General features: G+C 35.3%; 1 protein-coding gene across 1 annotated transcript in view; it reads right to left on the minus strand.

The window, feature by feature from the left end:
* The window catches only part of DYNC2H1 (dynein cytoplasmic 2 heavy chain 1), a 373,792-nt gene that overhangs the window by 146,279 nt on the left and 203,578 nt on the right, over positions 1-23,935 (minus strand). The window contains exons 72-77 of the mRNA XM_027095669.1: positions 22,080-22,130; positions 21,206-21,283; positions 19,070-19,201; positions 18,006-18,078; positions 5,391-5,551; positions 2,388-2,513 (exon numbers count right to left, since the gene is read on the minus strand). Coding sequence (XP_026951470.1) covers positions 2,388-2,513; positions 5,391-5,551; positions 18,006-18,078; positions 19,070-19,201; positions 21,206-21,283; positions 22,080-22,130 — 621 coding nt within the window. The remainder of the gene's footprint in view (positions 1-2,387; positions 2,514-5,390; positions 5,552-18,005; positions 18,079-19,069; positions 19,202-21,205; positions 21,284-22,079; positions 22,131-23,935) is intronic.

Here is a 23,935-nt window from a genome sequence, read left to right on the forward strand (position 1 = left end):
ATTTTTATCTCTTGTCTCTTTATTCATCATATTCTTTCTGCCTGTTATTCTCTTGTAACCTGACAAACTCTTACTCATCTGTCAAAATATAATTCAAGTATCATGTTCTGGGAGAATATCTTCTCCGACTCTTCACTACCACAATCCCAAGCAGATTAATCACTGATGGTATTTTGTAAATTCCTTTCTGCAGTATTCATTGTACGACTGTATAGTTATTAATGTGGTCTGTCTCTTCTAAACCAAGCTCCTCGAGAGCAAGTACAAATTTTATACGTAACCAGCACCTAGGACTATTCCTGGCTTTTTTCTGTACTCAGCAAGCACTTGTAAAATGAATGACTAAATGAATGAATGAATGACAAAAGAAATGTTGATAGCTCTAAAAGAGAGTGAAGTCTAAAAATTATCTTAATAAATACGTCTAATACTAAAATTCATTATTATCAAGTGAAATGTAAAGATGACAAAAAATGGCAAGAGAATTGCCATGAAAACATTTTGCTTCCTTAAAATTGTAAATTATAAAATGTTTCTATACCTAATAATAATTTTTAAATGTAAAATTGGAATAAAATTTTGCTTTGGGTTAGCATATTTTAAAAAAAGATTAAAAAAGCAATACATTTGTGATACAGTTGAATTTAAAATAAACATAAATTTATATCCAAACAATTCATCCAAACTTCCCAAAAGAAAAGCAAAACATTTAAAAATTTTTTAAAAGTTTTATAATATAATCTACCCTATATATTCTTCAAAAAGTCCTAATTAAGATTTGATTCCAAAATAATAACTGTAATTATATTTTACATAGATTAATAGCTATCAATCTATTGTTTGGAACAGAAAGCAGGATTCAAGTATTCACAAGTCTTCCTTATGTTTCAAAACATATGTAATTCATCTGACATAAATTTTATATTTTATACATTTGTGATTTTTACAGAAAACTGTAGTAATAATGGAATTACTTGAATATTCCTATATATCTCAGTTCCAAAATCTACATCTTCTTTTTTTTTTTTTTTTTTGCGGTACGCAGGCCTCTAACTGTTGTGGCCTCTCCCGTTGTGGAGCACAGGCTCCGGACGCGCAGGCTCAGCAGCCATGGCTCACGGGCCTAGCCGCTCCGCGTCATGTGGGATCTTCCCGGACCGGGGCACGAACCCGTGTCCCCTGCATCGGCAGGCGGACTCTCAACCACTGTGCCACCAGGGAAGCCCTACATCTTCTTTTGATAAGTAGTAAGTCATCATGGTCTATCACTTCATTCACTTAGTCATTAACTCATTCATCAAAGATTATTTAACTACTTACATGTTTTATGTAAAGTGCTATAGTTGCCAATTTATTTTCAACACATTACACAAATTTTCAACATACTACAACTAGGCTATGGCTTCCCACTCTATTCTGTTTGGTTCTATTCTGAATAACTTCTGCCAGATTAATTTAATTAACTAATTATTAACTCCCTTGTTAAGGACCTCCTTTGACTCTGTGTCCTAAGACAAAAATTCCAAGCACTTCAGCACGATTTTGAGGGTATTCCATAACCTTGCCCCTTCCTAGCCATCTAACTCTATTGCCCCACATCGCTCTGCCTGACCCTTCCAGGACATTCAAGGACATCTTCATTCTTTGTACTAGGCAGGCACATTCCCACCACTATGTCTCTACTTGTGCTGCTAGAATTAACCACAATTTTTTTTCCCCCTACACTTAGCTAAATCACATATAGTCTTCAAGGAACATCTTGTCTTCAGTGTCATCTATGACAGCCCAAACCCATATTCATCTTTCTTCTTAAATAAGCACTAGACTTAATTCTAGGTTTGCATTTAAACCTACACATCAATTTGTTCTGTCTTAAAGTTTTTTCGTCCTGGGCCCACTTCTGTTAAATAAAATGATTGCTTCCATTTACACCCAGCCTCCTTAGCACCTAGGAAGTGTTCTGTAGTAGCTCTCTCTGACTCCTCTACATCTTTTCTCCTCATACAGATACAACAGAACAAAAGCATAAAGAAAATTTAATGTTATAAATAGGTCTTCTACAATTCTTTAAAACGTTTCCCTATTTTTCGTCTGAAAAAATTCTCTAAGCCTCCCCTTCAGTCCTGATTAATTTTTTGACTTCCCCTAAATGCCTTTAAAAAAGAGATTTTTATAGATTTCTTATTAAAAGATCCATTTTGGTTTGTACAAATGTACATATATTTAAGGAGAAAATACATAACAGATTTTAAATGATTCCCCAACAAATACTAATTTTTTTAAAGACATCATAAATCGTGCATGACATATTTTAATACTGATGTTCCTTGGAGATTACTGAATTGAGTATATTAGATATTATTTGCACCACACTGATCTGAATCTACCTTTTCCAGAACTGGCAGCCAAGATACCACAAGATGTAAGTTCTTCAAACAGAGCCAGTCTCCATTTCGGGCACATTCTTTTAGCATTTGAACTGCTAAATCAGCTTGGCCTTGACCCATGGCAACCTGCAAAAACAAAAATAAATAACAAAACTAAAAAAAAACAGATCTGATAACATGTTGTAACAGAAGACTTTCAAATTATCCTGCCATACATACTGAACTAACTCAAGCACTGTAATCAGGGTTTTAAACTTTTAATAAGAAATATCAGACTCTTGCTGTTTCCAACAATTGTCTTGTTTTTGTCCTTACATCAGGGGCAGATTTTTAATATTACTCTATTTAGTAAAGGTACTAACATTACAGGTCTGAAAGTTATAGAACAGTATAAAGAATTGCTGAATAGTTTTTTTTTCCCTCATTCCACTAGTTCCTGCAATTCTTACTCTCTCAAACATGGACCTTTAAAAACATAATTTTTTATGACTACTGTCTTGTTGTATTCTTTGAGGGATTAAACATTAACAATACCGCTTCCTTGAAATTTGCTTCTCTTTTTAAAAAATTTCTCCAACATTGCACAAATTTGGCTCCCAAGCTACTTGGTCCACTGAACTGCGTAATTCCCTAGCCCTTCATTGTCTAGAAGACCCTAACATGTTGGGCCTCAAGACTCTACATTTAGCCCTCTGCTCTTCTATTCTTTTTCAGGGAGAGGAGGCAGGAAGGAGAGAGAGAGAAAAGAAGAAAGGGGTAGGGGAGAAAAAGAAGAGATGGGAGAGGAAGAGGGAAGGAGAATCCTGGTCTCACTGGAATTCCATTCCTGTATTTCCAATCCCTATAGTCTATCTGCACTTAGGACACTCATGTAATAGGCTAGGCTAGACCTTTATGATGTTTTCTATTTTATTTTATAAAATAGAAAACATCCAAGCAGAAGCCGAAACACCCTAGAAAATAGATTCAGTATATAAGATTTCTGTATTATTTGAATGAATAGACTAGTTAAGTCTACTTAAGTCTAGGATTCTATAAAAAAGTTTTAGTCAAGGGTCTAAACTGGTTGCATGCTACTTACTATACCAAGTTTAAACTCCGCCATATGTCTCTTTAAGGATAATATATATAATACTTAAGTATCAGTACAGCTATATCTGTCTCTGTATATATGAGAGAAACACATTTACTGAGAGTCCTGGCTCAAATATTTTATTGGGTACATAGTCAAAACACTTTGAAGAATACTGTTATAGACTACTTCAAACCACAGCGATCTCTCTTTTCATAATGAATATAAGATAGCATTTCATTGTTTTTTAATTGACTTTTACAAGTATTGATTTTGCTTTTCAATTAGACTATAAAGTTGTTGAGAGTGGGAACCATGCGTCTAATTCATTGCATACAAAAGCATGTAACAAAACAGGTAATAAATACTCATATATTGTTTTTTTTTAATTTTCAAGATCTAACCCAGAACTAAGCAAATAGGAGGGATAAAACAAATACTGGTTGAACTGTTTAGATGCACGTATTAGTTTGCCATTATTAAAATGCAAAAAAAAAACCCTTGAAACAGTTGAAGGCATGTACAACAGAATCAGAGGGGAAAAAAAGAATAAGTAGTTTGCTGAGCTGAAATGGTAGCTGAAAGTAGGAACTCAAAATTTTCTATAAGGCATAAATTGTATGAAAACAGCTTAAAGGTTCATGAAACATTAGAAGAAAACATATACTCTAAGAAAAAAAATACATTTTTAAAAAGCACAACAGGAAATGTCAAGAAGATGGTTAGCCCCTACATCAAAAAAAAAAACAAAACAGTTTCTTGAAATGAAAATTAATTTTTTGCATTAAGAATATATTATTATCCTTAGGACATACATTCAGCATAGCAAAAAAAACTTTAAAATAACAGGAGATTTATGACTAAATACGTCTGTATTTAAAGGTTTTACAATATTAAAAAATTTTGCAAGTACACAAAAGTCTAGAAATTCATATAGTCAAACTTACAGTGAGTGCAAATAGTTTTATCTTTCTGCCAATATCACTGCTAACAGATACAGCCTATAGAAGAGGGCTCCCCTTCCTCAAGACATCTCACTGACAATTGAATATTGTCCTAATATATTAATACACTATAACTAGGATTGAATGAAACTCCCTAGAGTTAGTGCAAAACCTGTACAACTAAGCCTAACTCTCTGCTATTTTGCTATCTTCTACTTATAGTCCTCATAACATTCCCACTTGTCAATTTTTGGTTGCTGTGAAAGTATTCTGGTTTTTTAATCATTATTAATTATTTTCCCAATGAAAAAGATTTATTTTTTTCACATGTCAAAAATTGAGGGTAAATTAATTCATTTTCAAACTTACATGCCAACTGAATTGAAAAAGAGGTGCTAATCTGAACAAACTAAAACTCAGAAATTTAGCTCAGGACGAAATGGTATTATATGAGACAAATATATTATCTTATCAGACTTCTGGAGGTTAGAAGTCCCACTCTTCTATTGATCTATTTTTAAATCAAGGTGTCAGGGTTCGAAAATAAAGGTAGTACTGCAGGGCTGTTCTTTCTGGAGGCTTTAGGAGAGAATCCTTCCGTTGCCTTTTCGAACTTCTAGAATCCACCTACATTTCTTTGTCTGTGGCCCCTTCTACCATCTTCAAAGCCAGCAGCACAGCAACTTCTCACCTCTTTGACCTCTGCTTCCTCACATCTCCCTCCTTCCCTCTGCTTCTTCTGCCTCCTTCTTAAAAGGACCTTTATGACTATATTGGGCCCAAATGAATAATCCAGGATAACCTCTCCACTGCAAAATGCTTAACTTAATTACAGTTGCAAAGTTCCTTCTGGGGATCAGGATGTGGACACTTTCCAGGGACATTAGTTGGCACACCGCAACAAAAAATGTCTGTTCCACTAATAGAATCAAGTATGGCAGGAAGATCAATAGCTGTAGCAAAAACAGCAGGGTAATATGTACTGACCTGATGATAACACTCTCCACTTCTCTCAGCATTAGCAAGTTCTTGGAGTTCCTGAGAAGGATCAGCACCCGGGGAAATGATTATCAATATGGGTTCAATTTCTAGTGTCTCTTTGTATAAACGTTTGAGATTTAGAGGAGGTGGGGACAACTCTTTCAGTCCTAAAAGATATATTAAAGAAATTACCAATAAATAGCAACATGAACCAGAAAAAGTCTATTAAAACTAATTACATGATATATAACAGATAATAACTAAGTGAACTATAATCCTATACATATTAAAGGTTTCTCACTCTAAAATCATTCACATACTAGTAAGAACTAACATTTATTGAATGTTTAAGGTGCCAGGCATTTTTCTAAATGCTTTACATCTATGACATCATCTAATCCTAACAACAACGTTAAGAGGTAGGTACCCTGAATACCACATTCAACAGACACAATCAGCACTGCGGTCTTAATATACAATTCTCTCCCTACAAAAGACTGAAGCCAACCATATTACCATACAGGTTTTCATTCATTTATATAACTGAGAGCCTACTCTGTGCCATGCATATGCGGAATCAGATTTCCACATGATGTGGTAAATAATATCACTCTCATGATATAGGACAAAGATTTATTTCTTATGTCCTTGCATTAAGAGAAAAAAAAAAGTGGTATAGAATGAAAAAATGCTTATTTTGGAGACAAAAATATAGATCTCAGTTTATGTTTGTTAGCTAAATGACCCTATGCAAATCACTAAAATGCACTGTGCCTTGGTTTCCTCAATTGTAAAACAGGGATAAAACAATCCATAGGTCATTTGGAGGCAAAATAGGATACAAAATAAAAATAGATTCTATTTATTCATCACATACTCTATGCTAAGCATACTCAAGGAAATTTAATGTCTTCCCAAAGACCACCCAGCCACTAACTGCTAACTGTATTCAAGGTAATTCATCTGTTCTTTTTTCTATTCTGAAGCTCTTCACAAACTGTAAAGTCCTATACAGACAAGAAATTATAACTTCACTGTTATATTTAAAACTCTTCTGCTAAAACTTTAATGTTTCCATTATTAATGTATTTAGTAAAAGTCAAGCTAATGAAGACCCATTTCAATTAAAAATCAAAAATACACTTGTCTGAACTGAGCTAAAAAGAAGAGTATGATACAAGGGTTTAAAAATAGAGGATTAGAATGTAACAGAATGAGTACAGAGGAAAGAAGTGCTTTCTTATATCCTCAACTGTAGAAATGAATAGATAATATTGTACCTCAGAAATCCTAAAATAGCAGGAAAAGACATTCTTAAGGAATTCTGTAACAGGCACTTTAAAATATGAATTCAATGCCATCAAGATGGGCTAAAACAGGCATTTCTAGATGACCATCCTGAAAAGACAAATTTCACACCTGAACTCTTCCCCTGTATTCTTCACAGCAGCAATAAACAATGCTAAGCAAGGATTTTCAAAGACAGAAATATTTCTAATACTAGGTGAAATTTACCCCAACAGCCATGTAAAATTGATGAACTGCTTCTAGAGGCATATCTTATGAATTTTGTTTTTAATTAAACTGGTAACACTCATTCTTTGTAACAGAAAAGAATTCTTATATACTCATGGCAATGTAATAAATATTTTTATTTTCATATGTTCATTTATTTATTCATAAATTCTCATAAGCATTCTAGGCCAATTAAATGTACTGTGATATGATAAAATGCATCAAAAGTCTTAAAAATGCACATTGCCCTTGACTCAGTAATTTAAACTATAATTAATTTAAGAAATAATTCAGAATATGAATGCAGAAGTATGTACAAGAATTTTCCTTGTAGCTCTTAATACTAGTTAAAACAGGGGAAACACAAGTTTTTAGAAACAGTAGTCTGAATGAGTAATTTCTGATAGTGATATAAAGGAACTGAAGTTACAAAAATAGTGAAGTAAAAGATCATGCACTTAAAAGTAGATTAGCACTGTTTGAGGAAAGCAGCCTAGGAACCTGTTTAGAAAACTGGGAATTTTGGAAGAAAGCACTAACCATTCTGTCTCTAGACTGCTGTTCTGGACTAGAGCTGCAACATTTCCAGCCTCCAGCCAACTCTGCTCGCTTCAGACTGGCCACCACAATCCTAATTGGCAAGAACCAATTCCTTAATACCTATCCTATTGCTCCTGTTTCTCCTGAATTCAGTGGGTTTTGTATATTGACAGACCCCTTGGTTTGTCTCAAGTCTGAAGTCAAGGGGAGAGTCCGTCGGCAACCAAGGACCTCTCTGTTCAGTCCTGAGCAGGATTTTCCTCAAATTGTAGGGCTCGTCCGTATACTTGTGGCCCTAAATATATAAAGGTATATGCTTATACCATCCCCTAGACTTTCTCTAATTGTTGAATATTGTGCAATGCTTAACATATTAAACCATTAAAGCCGTCTGTCCATTTATCTTTATTTCAAATATCTGAACATATGGCCAGCATATACTTGAGCTCAGTGTTTGATGATGAAATTTAAATGTGGATAAAATAAGAATAGTATACCCATGAAAAGAAAAGTAGATTAGGCAACATGATACCATATTGTATACACATCTATGTGCCTAAAAAGAATAGAAAGGTGTACATAAAAATGTTAATGATGGGCTTCCCTGGTGGCGCAGTGGTTGAGAGTCCGCCTGCCGATGCAGGGGACGTGTGTTCGTGCCCCGGTCAGGGAAGACCCCACATGCCACGGAGTGGCTGGGCCCGTGAGCCATGGCCGCTGAACCTGCACTTCCGGAGCCTGTGCTCCGCAACGGGAGAGGCCGCAACAGTGAGAGGCCCGCGTACAGCCAAAAAAAAAAAAAAAAAAGTTAATGATGATTATCTTGTAATGATGGAAAAACAGGTGTTTCTCATCTTTTTACTCCTCTATATCTTCTCATAGACCTCTAATTAGATGTACTATGTGATAAGAATATGTCAAAATGTATATAAAGATATTTTCATATAAAATGACCACAGACATTTTTATTATATGCACTATGAGCTACTGTCAGTTTGTTGCAAATGCTCCTGAGAAGGATAGGTAATTCTGGTATAATATATTTCTCCTTATCTTTTCTAACAACTACAGGCGTATCTCAGAGATATTGTGGGTTCAGTTCCAGACCACCGCAATAAAGCAAACATCGTGATAAAGCAAGTCACATGAATTTTTTGGTTCCCCAGTGCATATAAAAGTTATGTTTACACTATACTGTAGTCTGTTAAGTATGCAAGAGCAATATGTCTAAACAAACAATATAAATAACTTAACTAAAAAATACTTTATTGCTAAAAAATGCTAACCATCATTTGAGCCTTCAGCAAGATGTAATCTGTTTGTTGGTGGAGATTCTCGCCTCATTGTTGACGGCTGCTGACTGATCAGGGTGGGGGCTGCTGAAAGCTGGGGTGCCTGTGACAATTTCTTAAAATAAGACAACACTGAAGTGTGCTACATCGATTGACTCTTCCTTTCACCAATGATTTTTCTGTAGCGTGCAATGCTGTTTGGCAGCATTTTATCCACAGTAGAACTTCTTTCAAAATTGGAGTCAAATCCTGACACTGCTTAATCAACTAAGTTTATGTAATATTCTAAATCCTTTGTTGTCATTTCAACAATCTTCACAGCATCTTCACCAGGAGTAGAATCCATCTCAAGCAGTCACTTTCTTTGCTCATCTGTAAGAAATAACTCTTTATCCATAATTTTTTTAATCATGGGATTGCAGCAATTCAGCCACATCTTCAGGCTCCACGTCTGATTCTAGCTCTATTGCTATTTCCACCACATCTTCAGTTACTTCTTCTACTTAAGTCCTGAACCTCTCAAAGTCATCCATGAAGGTTGGAATCAACTTCTTCCAAACTCCTGTTCATATTGATATTTTGACCCCTTCCCATGAATCGTGAATGTTCTTAATGGCATCTAGAATGGGGAATCCTTTCCAGAAGGTTTTCAACTTACTTTGCCAAAATCCATCAGAGGAATCACTATCCATGGGAGCTATGGCCTAAGAAAATGCATTTCTTAAATAACAACACTTGAATAGCAAAATTATTTCCTGATCCACGGGCTGCAGAATGGATGTTGTATTAACAGGCATGAAAACAACACGAATCTCATTGTATATTCCCATCAGAGCTCTTGGGTGACCAGGTGTATTATCAGTGAGCAGTATTATTTTAAAAGGAAACTTTTTTATTTTCTGAGCAGTGGGTCAACAGTGAGCTTAATCTAGTATACCATGTTCTAAACAGACGTGCTGTCATCCAAGCTTTGTTGTTCCATTTATAGAGCACAGGCAGAGTAGATTTTTAGCATAATTCTTAAGGGCCTGAGGATTTGTAAAACGGTAAATGAGCATTGGCTTCAACTTAAAGGTACCAGCTGCATTAGCCCCTAACAAGAGAGTTAGCCTGTCCTTTGAAGCTCTGATGACAGGTATTGACTTCTCCTCTGTAGCTATGAAAGTCCTAGATGGCATCCTCTTCTAATAGAAGGCTGTCTCGTCTACATTGAAAACCTATTGTTTAGTGTAGCTACCTTCACTTATTATCTTAGCTAGATCTTCTGGATAACTTACTGCAGCTTTTACATCAGCACTTGCTGCTTTACTTTGCACATTTATGTTATGAAGACAGCTTCTTTCCTTAAAGCTCATGAACCAATCTCTGCTAGCTTCAAACTTTTCTTCTGCAGCGTTCTGACCTCTCTCAGCCTTCGCAGAATTGAAGAGAGTTAGGGCGTCTCTCTGGATTAGGTTTTAGCTTAAGGAAATGTTGTATCTGGGTTGATCTTCTATCCAGACCTCCAAAAATTTCTCCATATCAACAATAAGAATGTCTCACTTTCTTATCAGTCATGTGCCACTGGAGTAGCACTTTTAATTTCCTTCAAGAACTTTTCCTTTGCATTCATATCTTGGCTAACAGTTTAGAGCAAGAAGCCTAGCTTTCAGACTATCTCAGCTTTGGACATGCTTTCCTCACTAAGCTTAATGAGAAAGACACATGACTCCTCCTTTACCTTGAGGACATTTTAGTGTTATTAACTGACCTAATTTCAATTTGTTGTGTCTCAGGGAATAGGGAGGCCTGAGGAGAGGGAGAGAGATGGGGGGAACAGCTGGGTGGTAGAGCAGTCAGACACACATAATGTTTATCACTTAAGTTCAATGTTTCATGTAGGCATTATTTGGCACCTCAAAAACAATTACAAGAGTAACATCAAAGATCACTGATCACAGATCACCATAACAAATATAATAATAATGAAGAAGTTGGAAATATGGTGAGAATTACCAAAATGCAACACAGACACAAGTTGAACAAATGCTGTTTGAAAAATGGTGCCAAAAGACTTGCTTGACACTGGACTGCCACAATCTTTAATTTGTAAAAACTACAGTAACTGCAAAGTGCAATAAAACAAGGTATGCGTATACTGACTGAAACATATGTTTTATTTGGAAAATACATGCCAATACAGAAATTATCTTTTAAAAGTTAAAATGATTACCATATCATTTCTTAATTTAACAAATAGACACTTTAAACTCCATGAGGAATTTTATCTGTTTTGCTCACCATTTTGTATACAGAGCCAAGCATAAATTCAATTATTATTTCTAACGTTAAAATCTATAAAACTCTTGGAGCAAAAGATAAGCAGAACACTCTATGACATAAATCACAGCAAGATCCTTTTTGACCCACCTCCTAGAGAAATGGAAATAAAAACAAAAGTAAACAAATGGGACCTAATGAAACTTCAAAGCTTTTGCACAGCAAAGGAAACCATAAACAAGACCAAAAGACAACCCTCAGAATGGGAGAAAATATTTGCAAATGAAGCAACTGACAAAGGATTAATCTCCAAAATTTATAAGCAGCTCATGCAGCTTAATAACAAAAAAACAAACAACCCAATTGAAAAATGGGCAGAATACCTAATAGACATTTCTCCAAAGAAGATATACAGACTGCCAACAAACACATGAAAGAATGCTCAACATCATTCATCATTAGAGAAATGCAAATCAAAACTACAATGAGATATCATCTCACACCAGTCAGAATGGCCATCATCAAAAAATCTAGAAACAATAAATGCTGGAGAGAGTGTGGAGAAAAGGGAACCCTCTTGCACTGTTGGTGGGAATGTAAACTGATACAGCCATTGTGGAGAACAGTATGGAGGTTCCTTAAAAAACTACCAATACAACTACCATATGACCCAGCAATCCCACTACTGGGCATATACCCTGAGAAAACCATAATTCAAAAAGAGTCATGTACCAAAATGTTCATTGCAGCTCTGTTTACAATAGCCCAGAGATGGAAACAACCTAAGTGCCCATCATCGGATGAATGGATAAAGAAGATGTGGCACATATATACAATGGAATATTACTCAGCCATAAAAAGAAACGAAATCGAGCTATTTGTAATGAGGTGGATAGACCTAGAGTCTGTCATACAGAGTGAAGTTAAGTCAGAAAGAGAGAGACAAATACCGTATGCTAACACATATATATGGAATTTAAGAAAAAAAAATGTCATGAAGAACCTAGGGGTAAGACAGGAATAAAGACACAGACCTACTAGAGAACGGACTTGAGGATATGGGGAGGGGGAAGGGTAAGCTGTGACAAAGCGAGAGAGAGGCATGGACATATATACACTACCAAACGTAAGGTAGATAGCTAGTGGGAAGCAGTCGCATAGCACAGGGAGATCAGCTCGGTGCTTTGTGACCACCTGGAGGGTGGGATAGGGAGGGTGGGAGGGAGGGAGATACAAGAGGGAAGAGATATGGGGACATATGTATATATATAACTGATTCCTTTTGTTGTAAAGCAGAAACTAACACACCATTGTAAAGCAATTATACTCCAATAAAGATGTTAAAAAAAAATCCCACAGAAGATAAATATATATTCATTAATCCAATTTATACAATATTTCAAAGTATTGGAACATTTTGGATTTAGAGAAAAAACTCATGAGAAACAGTTTACTGTTTAAGATAACACAGGTGACACTCATGTTACTGGGAATTGCATGTTAGCCATTCCACCCACAAAACTCCTGTAAAATCCACATTGCACTTTAAGTAAACTTAGTCTATATATAATCACTGGTTTTAAAACCCAACTAATTTTGACTCATGACAGCATTTGAACTGTCAGTGTCAATCATTCAAAGCTATTCAATAAAGTTAAAGAGCCAAAAATGTTCATCCCATTGTGAATTATCAAAGCATAAAACTACTTGTAAATCACTGGGATCTTATATTTTGACCTTGACGGTTAAAATACATAAATTCTCTCAAAAGAAAAAAAGAACTAAAAATAAGTCAACAAAATAACTCTAACCTTTATTGTATTTTATTTTACTCAGACAAAATGTTGAGATAATAAAAAAGAACTAATTTGCAGTTTAAAAAGGAAAGAATATTTGTTTTTCTGTTTGTTTTGTTTTGTTTTATTGCGGTACGTGGGCCTCTCACTACTGTGGCCTCTCCAGTTGCGGAGTACAGGCTCCGGACGCACAGGCTCAGCAGCCATGGCTCACAGGCCCAGCCCCTCCGCGGCATGTGGGATCTTCCCGGACCGGGGCATGAACCCATGTCCCCTGCATCGGCAGGCGGACTCTCAACCACCGCACCACCAGGGAAGCCCATAAAAAGGAAAGAATATTGCTCCTGTACTTTTTAGGTATCTGAGTAAAGAAAGCAGCAAATACTATCAAACTATTATAGTTAGCAAGTATAGTTGATTCATTCTTCCTCATTCATCTCATCCTCCTTAACAAAGAGACTGATAAGAAAATTACTTTTCCTTTATCAGAGAAAAAAGACAACTCTTAAAATGTAACACAAATATCAATAAAAAGAAGGAAAATCGACAACCACTATCTAATCTAACACACATCAACCAATTAAATGGGAAAATACTCTTTAGAAATGCAATAATACTCAAGCCTGGAAACAAACAAAAAATGTCCAACATTTTGTGGTAGAGTAAAATTCTAAAGATACCACTTTCAAGATTCCTACCCCTTGGTTGTTCAATCAAACACTAACCTAGGTACTTCTGTGAAAGGACTTTGTAGATGTAACTAAGGTAGTGGATCTTAAAATAAGATTATCCCATATTATCCAAGTGTGCCAATTTAATCACTTGAGCCTTGGAAAGCAGAAAAACTTCTCCAGCTTAAAGTCAAAGAGATGCAGCCTGAAGAGAGAACAGGAGAGATGAGGCAGAGGGGGCGGTCAGAGATGTGAAGCATAAGAAGAAATCAATCTGCCATTGGTGGCTATAAAGAAGGAGGAAGGGGGCCACAAATACAATCAAAGAATGCAAAGGCTTCTAAAAACTGAGGCAGACTTCTAAGAACTCAAAATGACAAAAAGAACCTCAATTGTCCAACTGCATGGTGCAAATTCAGCTGAGTGAGTTTGGAAATGGATTCTTCCCAGAACCTCCTAATAAGAGTCCAAATGACCAACACCTGTATTTATTTAGCCTTGGGCAACTTGGATCAGAGAAACCAGGAGGGCCTACCAGACTTCTGACCTATAGAACTATGAGATAATAAATGGGTATTGTTCTAAGCTGCTAATTTGCGGCAATTTGTTACAGCAGCAATAGAAAATGAATACACATTTCCTTATGTCCTTCCTTTTCTCTTAGACACAGATGTCACAGGACAGATTGAGCTATGGAAGCAAAGATCATGGGATGGGATGTTAGCATGGATAAGAGAAGTAGAGGAATGTAAAACTAGGAAAGTTTCAAGGCTCAAAAAGACTTTTTGATGAAGAACCTTTGAGAAGTTACTGGTTCTTGCAGCTATTGCACCATCTTCTGTGAACATGAGTACCTCAATACACACAGCATAATATTGTGCTCAGAATAATTATTAAATCAGAATTATAGAAGTCAGAATATCTGCATCTGGTAACTGCTATTTTGAAAAAGTAATGCAGTAGACTGTGTTAGTACACAAGGCTTGATTTGTAGGATTATATTAAAGCAGCATGCCTGAAAGTTTTGAGGCATGTTCTGCTAACTTAAATCTTCAAACCAAAACTACTTTCATAAATGCATCTTTATAAGTTACTATTTTAAAGTTTATAGATTATAAAAAGGATTGCTAAAACTTAATAAAAGTCTTTCCATATGAATAATGTTTGAGAAATTACATTTGAAATCAAATCTCTAAAATTTGATTAAAAAGATAACCAAAATTTGCTTGTCATTTTCCAGCAATATGAACTTTTAAAACTTATTCATACAGTAAAACCTCCAATTTTATATAAAAACTGTATTAATAAACCACTTGACCAAATACAAAGTCATCAGGCCATATACCAGTATATATGGCTTTTGCTTAGAAATAGGTAGAGTATAATTTTAGAAGTATATTAAACTTTCAAAGCATTTGAATATGTGCATATCATGAGGTTTGCACTTATGCCATTAAACCTTAAATGTCATTTAACCTAGAGATGAAATAATACAATACAGAAGTATTTCAGAGAGTAGGCAGAGGGTCAAACTACAAATTCAATAAGAAAGGTCATGTGCAATGTGGCACAAAGAGCATATTTTTAAAGACTACATGGGTGAGAAAAGAATAGCCTCCTAAGAACTTCTCTGAAATTGCCTCATTTTACTTAAACTTGCATTAGAGTTATAGGAACAGACAAAAAATATATATAAATGAGCAAGAAATATATCAGTTAGTGTTAAGAAATGGGTAAAGAATTAAAGCAGGTAGATGTGTTGGTACTGATTAAATGGCCCGGAAAGGCCTTTCTGAAAATGCAACGTTAACATCTGAATGATATAGAGGAGCCAACAATTAATAAAAAAGAAAAAACAAACAAAAACAGAGAACAAACAGTGCAAAAGCCCTAAGGTTGTTTTCCCCACGAAGGCACAGTGGCAGACAAGAAGGAAGCAAGATGAGGTTAGAGAAGAAGGTTGGGGCCAGACTGTGTGGGGCTTTGTAAGCTTATACAGTTGACCCGTAGATAATGCAGGGGGGTTATGGACACTGACCGTCCACAGGCAAAAATCTGAACATAGCTTAGAGTTGACCTTCTGTATCCGTAGTTCCTCTGTATCCACAGTTCCTCCATACCCGGAGTCCCACATATTCAGATTCAACCACCTGTGGATCATGTAGTACTGTAGTATTTACTATTAGAAAAAAATCTGCATAAAAGTGGACCTGCACAGTTCAAAACCATGCTGTTCAAGCATCAATCATATATAAATCTGGAATTCATTCTAAGTGTTTTTTGAAAAGATTTTGGAAATGTTAAGCAAAAAAGAGAGATGATTTGGTTTAAGTTTTTAAAAGCTCACACAGCCTTCTGGAGAGAATGGACTGAAGAGGAAGCGCAAACTGAGGCAGGGAGACCGATGAGGAAAGCGGTCTCTGATTTAACACACACTTACAGTGCCCATGCGCCAGAAGCTGTTTAAGGCACTGGGGCACAACCATGAACAAAACAAAGCTTGTGCCCTCATGTGGCTAATATTCTAGTTGGGGAAAAGGAAATTAATAAACAGGTAAATAACAATATGTCAGATGGTGATAATAGTTAAAATAAACAAGGCAAAGGAGGATATGGAGAGCTGAGGAAAGAGTACATTATTATATAGACAGTGCTCAGAGAAAGTATTAACTTAAAAGATGACAATTGAGAAGAGAAGCAAGGGTGATAACTGGGGGTGGAAATCTGCTGGAAGAAGGAACAGCAAGTGCAAAGGCCTTGAGACTGCAGAAACAAACTTGCAGCACTAGAAAAACAGGAAAAAGGCTACTGTGGTTGTTAAAGATTGAGCAAGGGTGACAGTGGTAGGAGATGAGATCTGAGGGGAAGAAGAGGACCAGAAGAGGTAAGACCCTGTAAGACAATGGAGGGACTCTGAGAAAGATGAGGTGCCATCAGAGAGTTAGAACGGAGAAGTGATATGATCTAACTTACATTTCAAGAGACACTCTAGCTGCTATGCTGAGAATAAACTGGAAGTGGGAAAGAAAGAAAGCCTGATATAATGGTGGCTTGAAAAAAGTGGTAGATGGTAGTGGAAGTATGAGAAGTAATTAGATTCTCCACATTATGAAGATAGAGCCAAAGCTATGGCAGTAAATGAGGTGAGAGATGATGGTGGTTTGCATTAGGTTGGTAATAATGACACCAAGTAAATGAATTCAGAGTAAGTTTTAGAGTTGGAGCCAAAAGGACTAGCTGGTAGATTGGGTATATGAAGTAACGAAAAGAGAGAAAGGATCACTTCTGGGTTTTTTGTTTTGAGCAACTGAGTGGATCCTAATACAGACAAATCAAAAGTTCTGTATTGGTCATCTGACATTCATAAGAAAACATCAAATGAGCATCTGTATATATGATCCTAGAATTCCACAGCGAGGTTGGGGTTAGAAATAAGAGATATAAAATCAGTAATTTACAAATGATATTTAAAGTCAGGAACTGAATGAGGTCATGAAAGAATGTATAATAATGAAAGAAGGGAACCCAGGGCAAGACTGCAGTGGAAGGAAGAATATTCCAACATTTAGAAGGAAGAAAAAATACTCCAACATACAGAGAAGCAACCAATAAAGGAAAGAGAAAAGGAAAATCCTAAAAGGATTGAGAAATGAAAGAGGAAACATAATAATCAAGAGAAGAAAGTGGAAAGTGTTTAAAGAAGGAACAAATGGACAACTTTGTTGAGAGATCAAGTAAGATAAAAGCACAGAAGTCACTATTGGAAATAGATATATGGAAGAAGACCTCATTAACCTTAACAAGAGCAATCTTGTGGAACTTTAGGGAGGAAGTACAAATAGAATGAGTTGAAGGTAGAATAAGAGTTGAGGAAATGGATTACTGTGGTCTTTGACTATGGACACACTTTCAGGATGTTTTGTTGTAGAAGAAAATAAAGAAATGGGATGAAAGAAAGGGGATAGAGGGTCATGGGCAGCATTTTTAAGACAGGTGATACTAAAATATGTTTGTATACTAACAGAAAGGATCCAGTAAAGAAGGTGAAATTGATGATTCAGGAAAAAGGGATAATGGCAGGAATGAAAAAGGAAAGAGCAAATGGCTGGCCTTTAATTGGAGCAAGGACATTCATTCAGAGTAACAGAAGGGAAAGCAGAATGAGTATGAGTACCATTATAGGTAGCTGGTAGAACTGTTAGTGGGAAATAAATATTTTCTGTCTTATTGCTTCTATTTTCTCAAAAAATGGTAGTAAAAGGTTACTTCAAGGGACTTCCCTGGCGGTCCAGTGGTTAAGACTCCGTGCTTCCAGTGCAGGGGGTGCGGGTTTGATCCCTGGTAGGGGAACTAAGATCCCACATGCCCCGTGGAGTGGCCAAAATAAAAACAAAAAACCAAAAAAAACAGGTAGAGATTGTAAGATAAGTACGATAAAGGGGAAAAAATGTATAATCTTTCTAAACTAAGGTCAGCATAGAATAAAATGTAAATTAAAAACACATACTTCAGGTCACTGGTCTAGTTCTAGAAAAGAAGTGTACTTACCCAGAGTTTTACATGCAAATAGAGTCATGGCACTTTGCAATCTGTCTGGTCTGAGAGCCTGTACCACAAGAACCTTAAAATAAAGTACAGAGTATTTTTAAATAATAAAGTTCCTATAACAGCTGTAACTAAACAATAGTTAATGTTAAATCAAACAAATGTTTACCACAATATTTACTATGCCTAAAACTGTCACAATAGGTATATAAAAAGACACGTCTTTAATAGCCAAAATATTACTAAAATTCATCAGATCTACCATCAAAAGTAAACATCAGCATGTAAGGGTCATAGCGTTAGCTATGTCTTCAGGAACTAATAAAGGGCCCAATGGCCGGTGAAAATAAGGGTATGTAGGTAAAGCATTCTTGGTGACAGCAGTGCAGAAGCATAAAACTCTTAACCAAAATTTTCAAACTACCAATTTTATGCTGAATCATATCTATCTGTTCCTAGATGTTTAAGTTTTCAAATGAAGTTTTTCTCAGTTTTTTTTTTTTTTTTTTCATTGTTTTTAAACACACTTGGTGAAACAGAATTCAACAAGGGGCAGAAGCACAGCCAGCAGCCTAGTTAAGAAATATAAATGGAAGGGTCATTTCCTGGAGTGTCAACTCCTGTGTCCTCTCCAACCTAAGACTTTGGTCTAGCCAAAAGACTAAGTGGAACCCACCAGTAGGTTTCATCATTATATTTCAAAACAAAATGGAAAAAAAAAGTTCCCTGTTCCTCACCATAAGGTCTTTTCCTTAGAGAGAACCCTGGGAAAAGAGTGAAGAACCTGTACAATCTATACTTAAACTTATTTCGGTAAGACGTGTTCTCTATTGAGAAATCCCCCTTGGGTCAGAGGCAGAGGAAGTAAGAAAAGCTACAGTGGGAGACACTCTACCCAGAAACGTTGCCAATGATTTCACTGTCTGGACAAGGTGGCAAAAGCAGAAAGCCTTTTCCCACATATGCCCATTAAGGTTATGTGACACCCTAAAGGCAAAGCTTTTATTTAAACGGCTTCTGAGTGACAACAGAAACATTAAATACATTTACGCGTTTAGACAATTTACCTGCTGAAATAAGGAAACTTTCTTTGCAAGAATAGATGGAAACTCTTGCTCACACATTGAATTATGATAATAAGTATGCCACAAAGCTACATCTTCAAAACAGAGGGTCTGATAAAGACTGGGGAGAACAATCTAAAAAATAAAAATAAACATATATACTGAGCTACAAGCAAATATAAATACACATACATACATCCATACTAAATACACACACACACTAAAAAAAGTAAGTGGAAACCAATTATTGATATTTACCATTTGTTTTCTAATTCGTGTTGGCTTATTTAATCACTTCTAGATCAGAAACAGTATGGCAGACTTATCTAATCCAGAATTAAATAAAAGCAAATATTTCCAAAGTAGTACTAAATCAATACTGCAAATTAACAAATCTTTTCTCTATGTAAAAACATTTGTACCTATCTCCACCTTGTGGAGAAAAGAATACTTTCATTAAAACCATGTGCAAATTTTAACCATTGCCAGAATGGAGTTCCATGTTAGAGTGCAAAAATATGCCCAGTTTCAAATCTTGACTCTATACTTTCTCAGTGACCATAAATAAGTGACTATATCACTCTGGGCCTTAGTTTCTTTATCTGTTAAATGAGGACAATAACAGTAGCTCCCTCACAATGTTGAAAATATCTAATGAGATGATCCACTTTCAAATTCTGCATACCTTGAACATAGTAAGTCATCAATAACTGCTGGCTACTCCTACCGTTTTAACCATGTGCTACTGTACCATTAGAATAGTTGTGAAGAAAAGCAGGGAAAGGAAAGGAAGAATGGAAACATATGTTACAGATTTTGAGAGAAGTATATTTGTCTTTCATTCCCCACAAAAACAACACTTTAGCCTGAGTAAAGAACACAGACAGAACTGTTGGGAGTTAGGCTTTTTCTTCCCCATGCCCCCATCCTCACTGCCCAAGTCATACCAGGGGAAGAAACTGTGGGGAGGGGAAAGAAGGAAGGAGAGAAAGAGAGGAAAAAGACACTATATTTGGAAAACCTACATATCAAAGGCATGTAGGAATGTGGTGTCAGAATGCCTTAATTAAAATCATAGTTCCAAAACTTCCCAGCTATTTGATATGGGATAAATTATTTAACCTGTCTACACCTCAGTTTGCTCTTCTCAAAAACAGGCATAATTATGACTTCTTCAATAGGTCATTGTGATAATAAAATAAGTAATGCATCTGAAGTATTCAACATGATGCTTGGCACATAACAGTTCCTCAAAAATATGTATGAAATTGAAAAGAAAATAGGTTCATGCATTTTGCAACTCGCTGCACTGATTCTTATTTCTCATCTGTAAAAAGAAAGTTAATAATACCTCCCTCTTAAGGTTTGTGTGATAATTGAATAAGATAATTCATTTGAAAATGTTTTATAAACTAAAATGATAATAAAACACTAATGTATATTATAAACTTTCTCTGAATAGGAAAGCCCCCCTTTCCTAAATGTTTTGCATTTCTTTACTTAACAAGAAATTAGTATGTGAAAAAAAGCATCATTATAATTTTTTTTTTTTTTTTTTTTTCCGGTATGTGGGCCTCTCACTGTTGTGGCCTCTCCTGTTGCGGAGCACAGGCTCCAGACACACAGGCTCAGCGGCCATGGCTCATGGACCCAGCCGCTCCACGGCATGTGGGATCTTCCCGGACCGGGGCACGAACCCGTGTCCCCTGTATCGGCAGGCAGACTCTCAACCACTGCGCCACCAGGGAAGCCCCATCATTATAATTTTTAGGTTAACACAGTTAAGATTCTTTTCCAAGTGTAACCTCTCAGTAGATCAATTGTTCAAACAATTTTAACTGTATCATGTTATTATTAAGTTTGCCATTAGGAGTTCATGAAATAGTTCAGAGGTCCTGCCCAATAATCCAGAAATCTCTTCAAATTCTCACTATTTTTCATAATATTGATTTTTTGCATTCTATTAAAATTGTTTAAAGGACTAATCAGAATAATTCTTGGATATTCTTTTACCCAGGGATTTTACATCATTTTCACAAAAATATCAACACTGAGTATGAATAAGTAGCACATAAAAATATAAACAGAAATAACTCAAATACTAAAAAAAATAAATCTCTCATAGTAGAAGAGGAATACCTTTAATGTTGCCACTGCCCAGCTTCTTTCCTGATCAATCCAAGATGGAAGTTGATCACGTATTCTTTGTTGAGAGTCCTTTTTAATAAGAGCAATTATTTTCTTTAGTATATCTGGTAAAACTCAGACTTCAAAAAAATTAAAAATTGACCAGCTAATTTTATGAACACTATTTTGAAAAAAACTCATTCTATGTATTCTTTAATTTTTATCTATTTTACAAGTCAATATGGTAAAATTCTACATAACGTCAGGTACTGGTAAACATTTAGACAAATGTTACATTCATTTTCATAGGGCTTAATCTTTTGTAAAACTTCAGAAAAACTCAAATGTAATAAGAAACTTCCATAGAATTATATTATTTTTAATTATATTTTGCATGTCAGATATAATCTAGGTTTCGCATTACAGTTTGGATAGGTTGCTTTGAAGAATAATATTATCCATTACATGTTTAAATAGAAAATTACTAGAGAAAAAGCGAAATTTGAATAAAGTTGTCAAAAGTTAAATGAAGTAATTTTTAACTTTACTTATATAAGAAAATTTTCCTAGTTATGTTACGAGGTTTGATCTTCTTCAAATTACAAAAGTGTTCTTGGAACCAAATATATATACACTGAAAAAAAGAAACCATATTAATTTCTTATATTTAATTAATATTCTCAGAATAATACATGTCCTCAAGGACAAAAAAACACATATAGGTCCATTTTCTATTAGGGCAATAGAGGCAAAGATATAGTCCTCTAATTAAAATATAATTTCAACAGTAATTTAAAACTTCTCTCAAGCAAATTATATTTCATGAAATCAAAGCCAGAGTTATTTTCACTAAGAGTGAAATAATAATTTTGTTATTCTAACTTACAGCTTTCCGCAACATGTCTCCAACAACCACACCTGTAAATGTATCCCATTCCTATTAAATAAAAATATGAGAAACACAAAAAATATTCTAACCATTTAACAAATCTTTTTAAATTTCCCCATAAGACAGCTTACAATTTAGCTTTCTAAAAACATGGAAAAAAATAAAACTCCTTTCATACCTTCCCACTCTACGACATTAACATAAGAATGAGTTCATGTACCATACCAACATAAAACATTAAAACAAAATCTAGTAGAATAATTTTAAGACAAAAATAGAACTACAGGGCTTCCCTGGTGGCGCAGTGGTTGAGAGTCCGCCTGCTGATGCAGGGGACACGGGTTCATTCCCCAGTCCAGGAAGATCCCACATGCCGTGGAGCGGCTGGGCCCGTGAGCCGTGGCCACTGAGCCTGCGTGTCCGGAGCCTGTGCTCCGCAATGTGAGAGGCAAAAAAAGGAAAAGGCCCAGAAAACCAAAAAAAAAAAAAAAAAAAAAAAAAAAATAGAACTACATTATACATGTGAGTCTCAACATCTAAAAATTTAAATGTCTTATTCAATTAGCATTTGTCACTACCTTTTATTTTTCCTATTATATACTACTCCTCACTAATAGATAAGCAGTAAGGTGCATACAAAGTTTAAAAATTGTGTATATTGGGAAAAATAGGGAAAAAAAAATAGAACTACATTATACATGTGAGTCTCAACATCTAAAAATTTAAATGTCTTATTCAATTAGCATTTGTCACTACCTTTTATTTTTCCTATTATATACTACTCCTCACTAATAGATAAGCAGTAAGGTGCATACAAAGTTTAAAAATTGTGTATATTGGGAAAAATAGGGAAAAAAAAATAGAACTACATTATACATGTGAGTCTCAACATCTAAAAATTTAAATGTCTTATTCAATTAGCATTTGTCACTACCTTTAATTTTTCCTATTATATACTACTCCTCACTAATAGATAAGCAGTAAGATGCATACAAAGTTTAAAAATTGTGTATATTGGGAAAAATAGAGAAAAGTACTACCATTAACTTATCTTTTCCAACATATTGGGAGAAGACTGCCATTACTCCTTTTTTTAAAAAAAACCCATGGAATCAAAATTGATCAAGTGTTACAGAATCTAGAGCTCTTAGAAAATCTATGTCTTCACTCTGGGTTACCCATTCAGATAATTATGGGCACTACCATATTATTTGTTACACATTGGCCAGCAAATAAAGCCAGGACATATTAAAATTTGAGAGCCATATGGAAAAATTATCAAAGCAACATACTTCCTGCCTCCACCCACTCTGACCACTCATTCTTCCTACTGAAGTTATATAGTCACAAATAAATAAAATACAAATTATCAGTACTACTTTATGCGAGTCAAATAAAACTGTTCTCCTTCCCAATGATAATTTATTTATACTCCAGGAGGGAAAACTAGGGAAAATTAAGTCTTATACAGCAGAACATACTGAGCATGGTGAAAAACATACAGGAGGAGGGAAAGGCATCAAAGTAAATAGTGTAAATAAAAAGAGTCAAGTTAAATTTGGAAGAAACTATACAAGTCAGCCAGAGCATGTGGAGTTAGAGAAAAAGAGAAAACAGTCACATGGAATGGTATGCCTTCTTTTAACTATTCAAATGAGGGGAACCCAGAGCATAGTTACAATCTGACCATAGAGAGTTAAAGGTTACTAGGTCAAAGTGCACTGTCCATATATACTATTTGCTGCCACCCTGGCTACTGAATGCTCACTTTAATGATAATGGCATAATAATGAGAAAAATCACTTACAAATAATTTTTTTAATATTAGAAGCAGGTCAGAGATGGATTACTTA

Source organism: Aethalodelphis obliquidens, unplaced genomic scaffold, assembly GCF_003676395.1.
Source record: "Aethalodelphis obliquidens isolate GAN/ISIS:26980383/991018 unplaced genomic scaffold, ASM367639v1 scaffold93, whole genome shotgun sequence".
Classification (NCBI taxonomy): domain Eukaryota; kingdom Metazoa; phylum Chordata; class Mammalia; order Artiodactyla; family Delphinidae; genus Aethalodelphis; species Aethalodelphis obliquidens.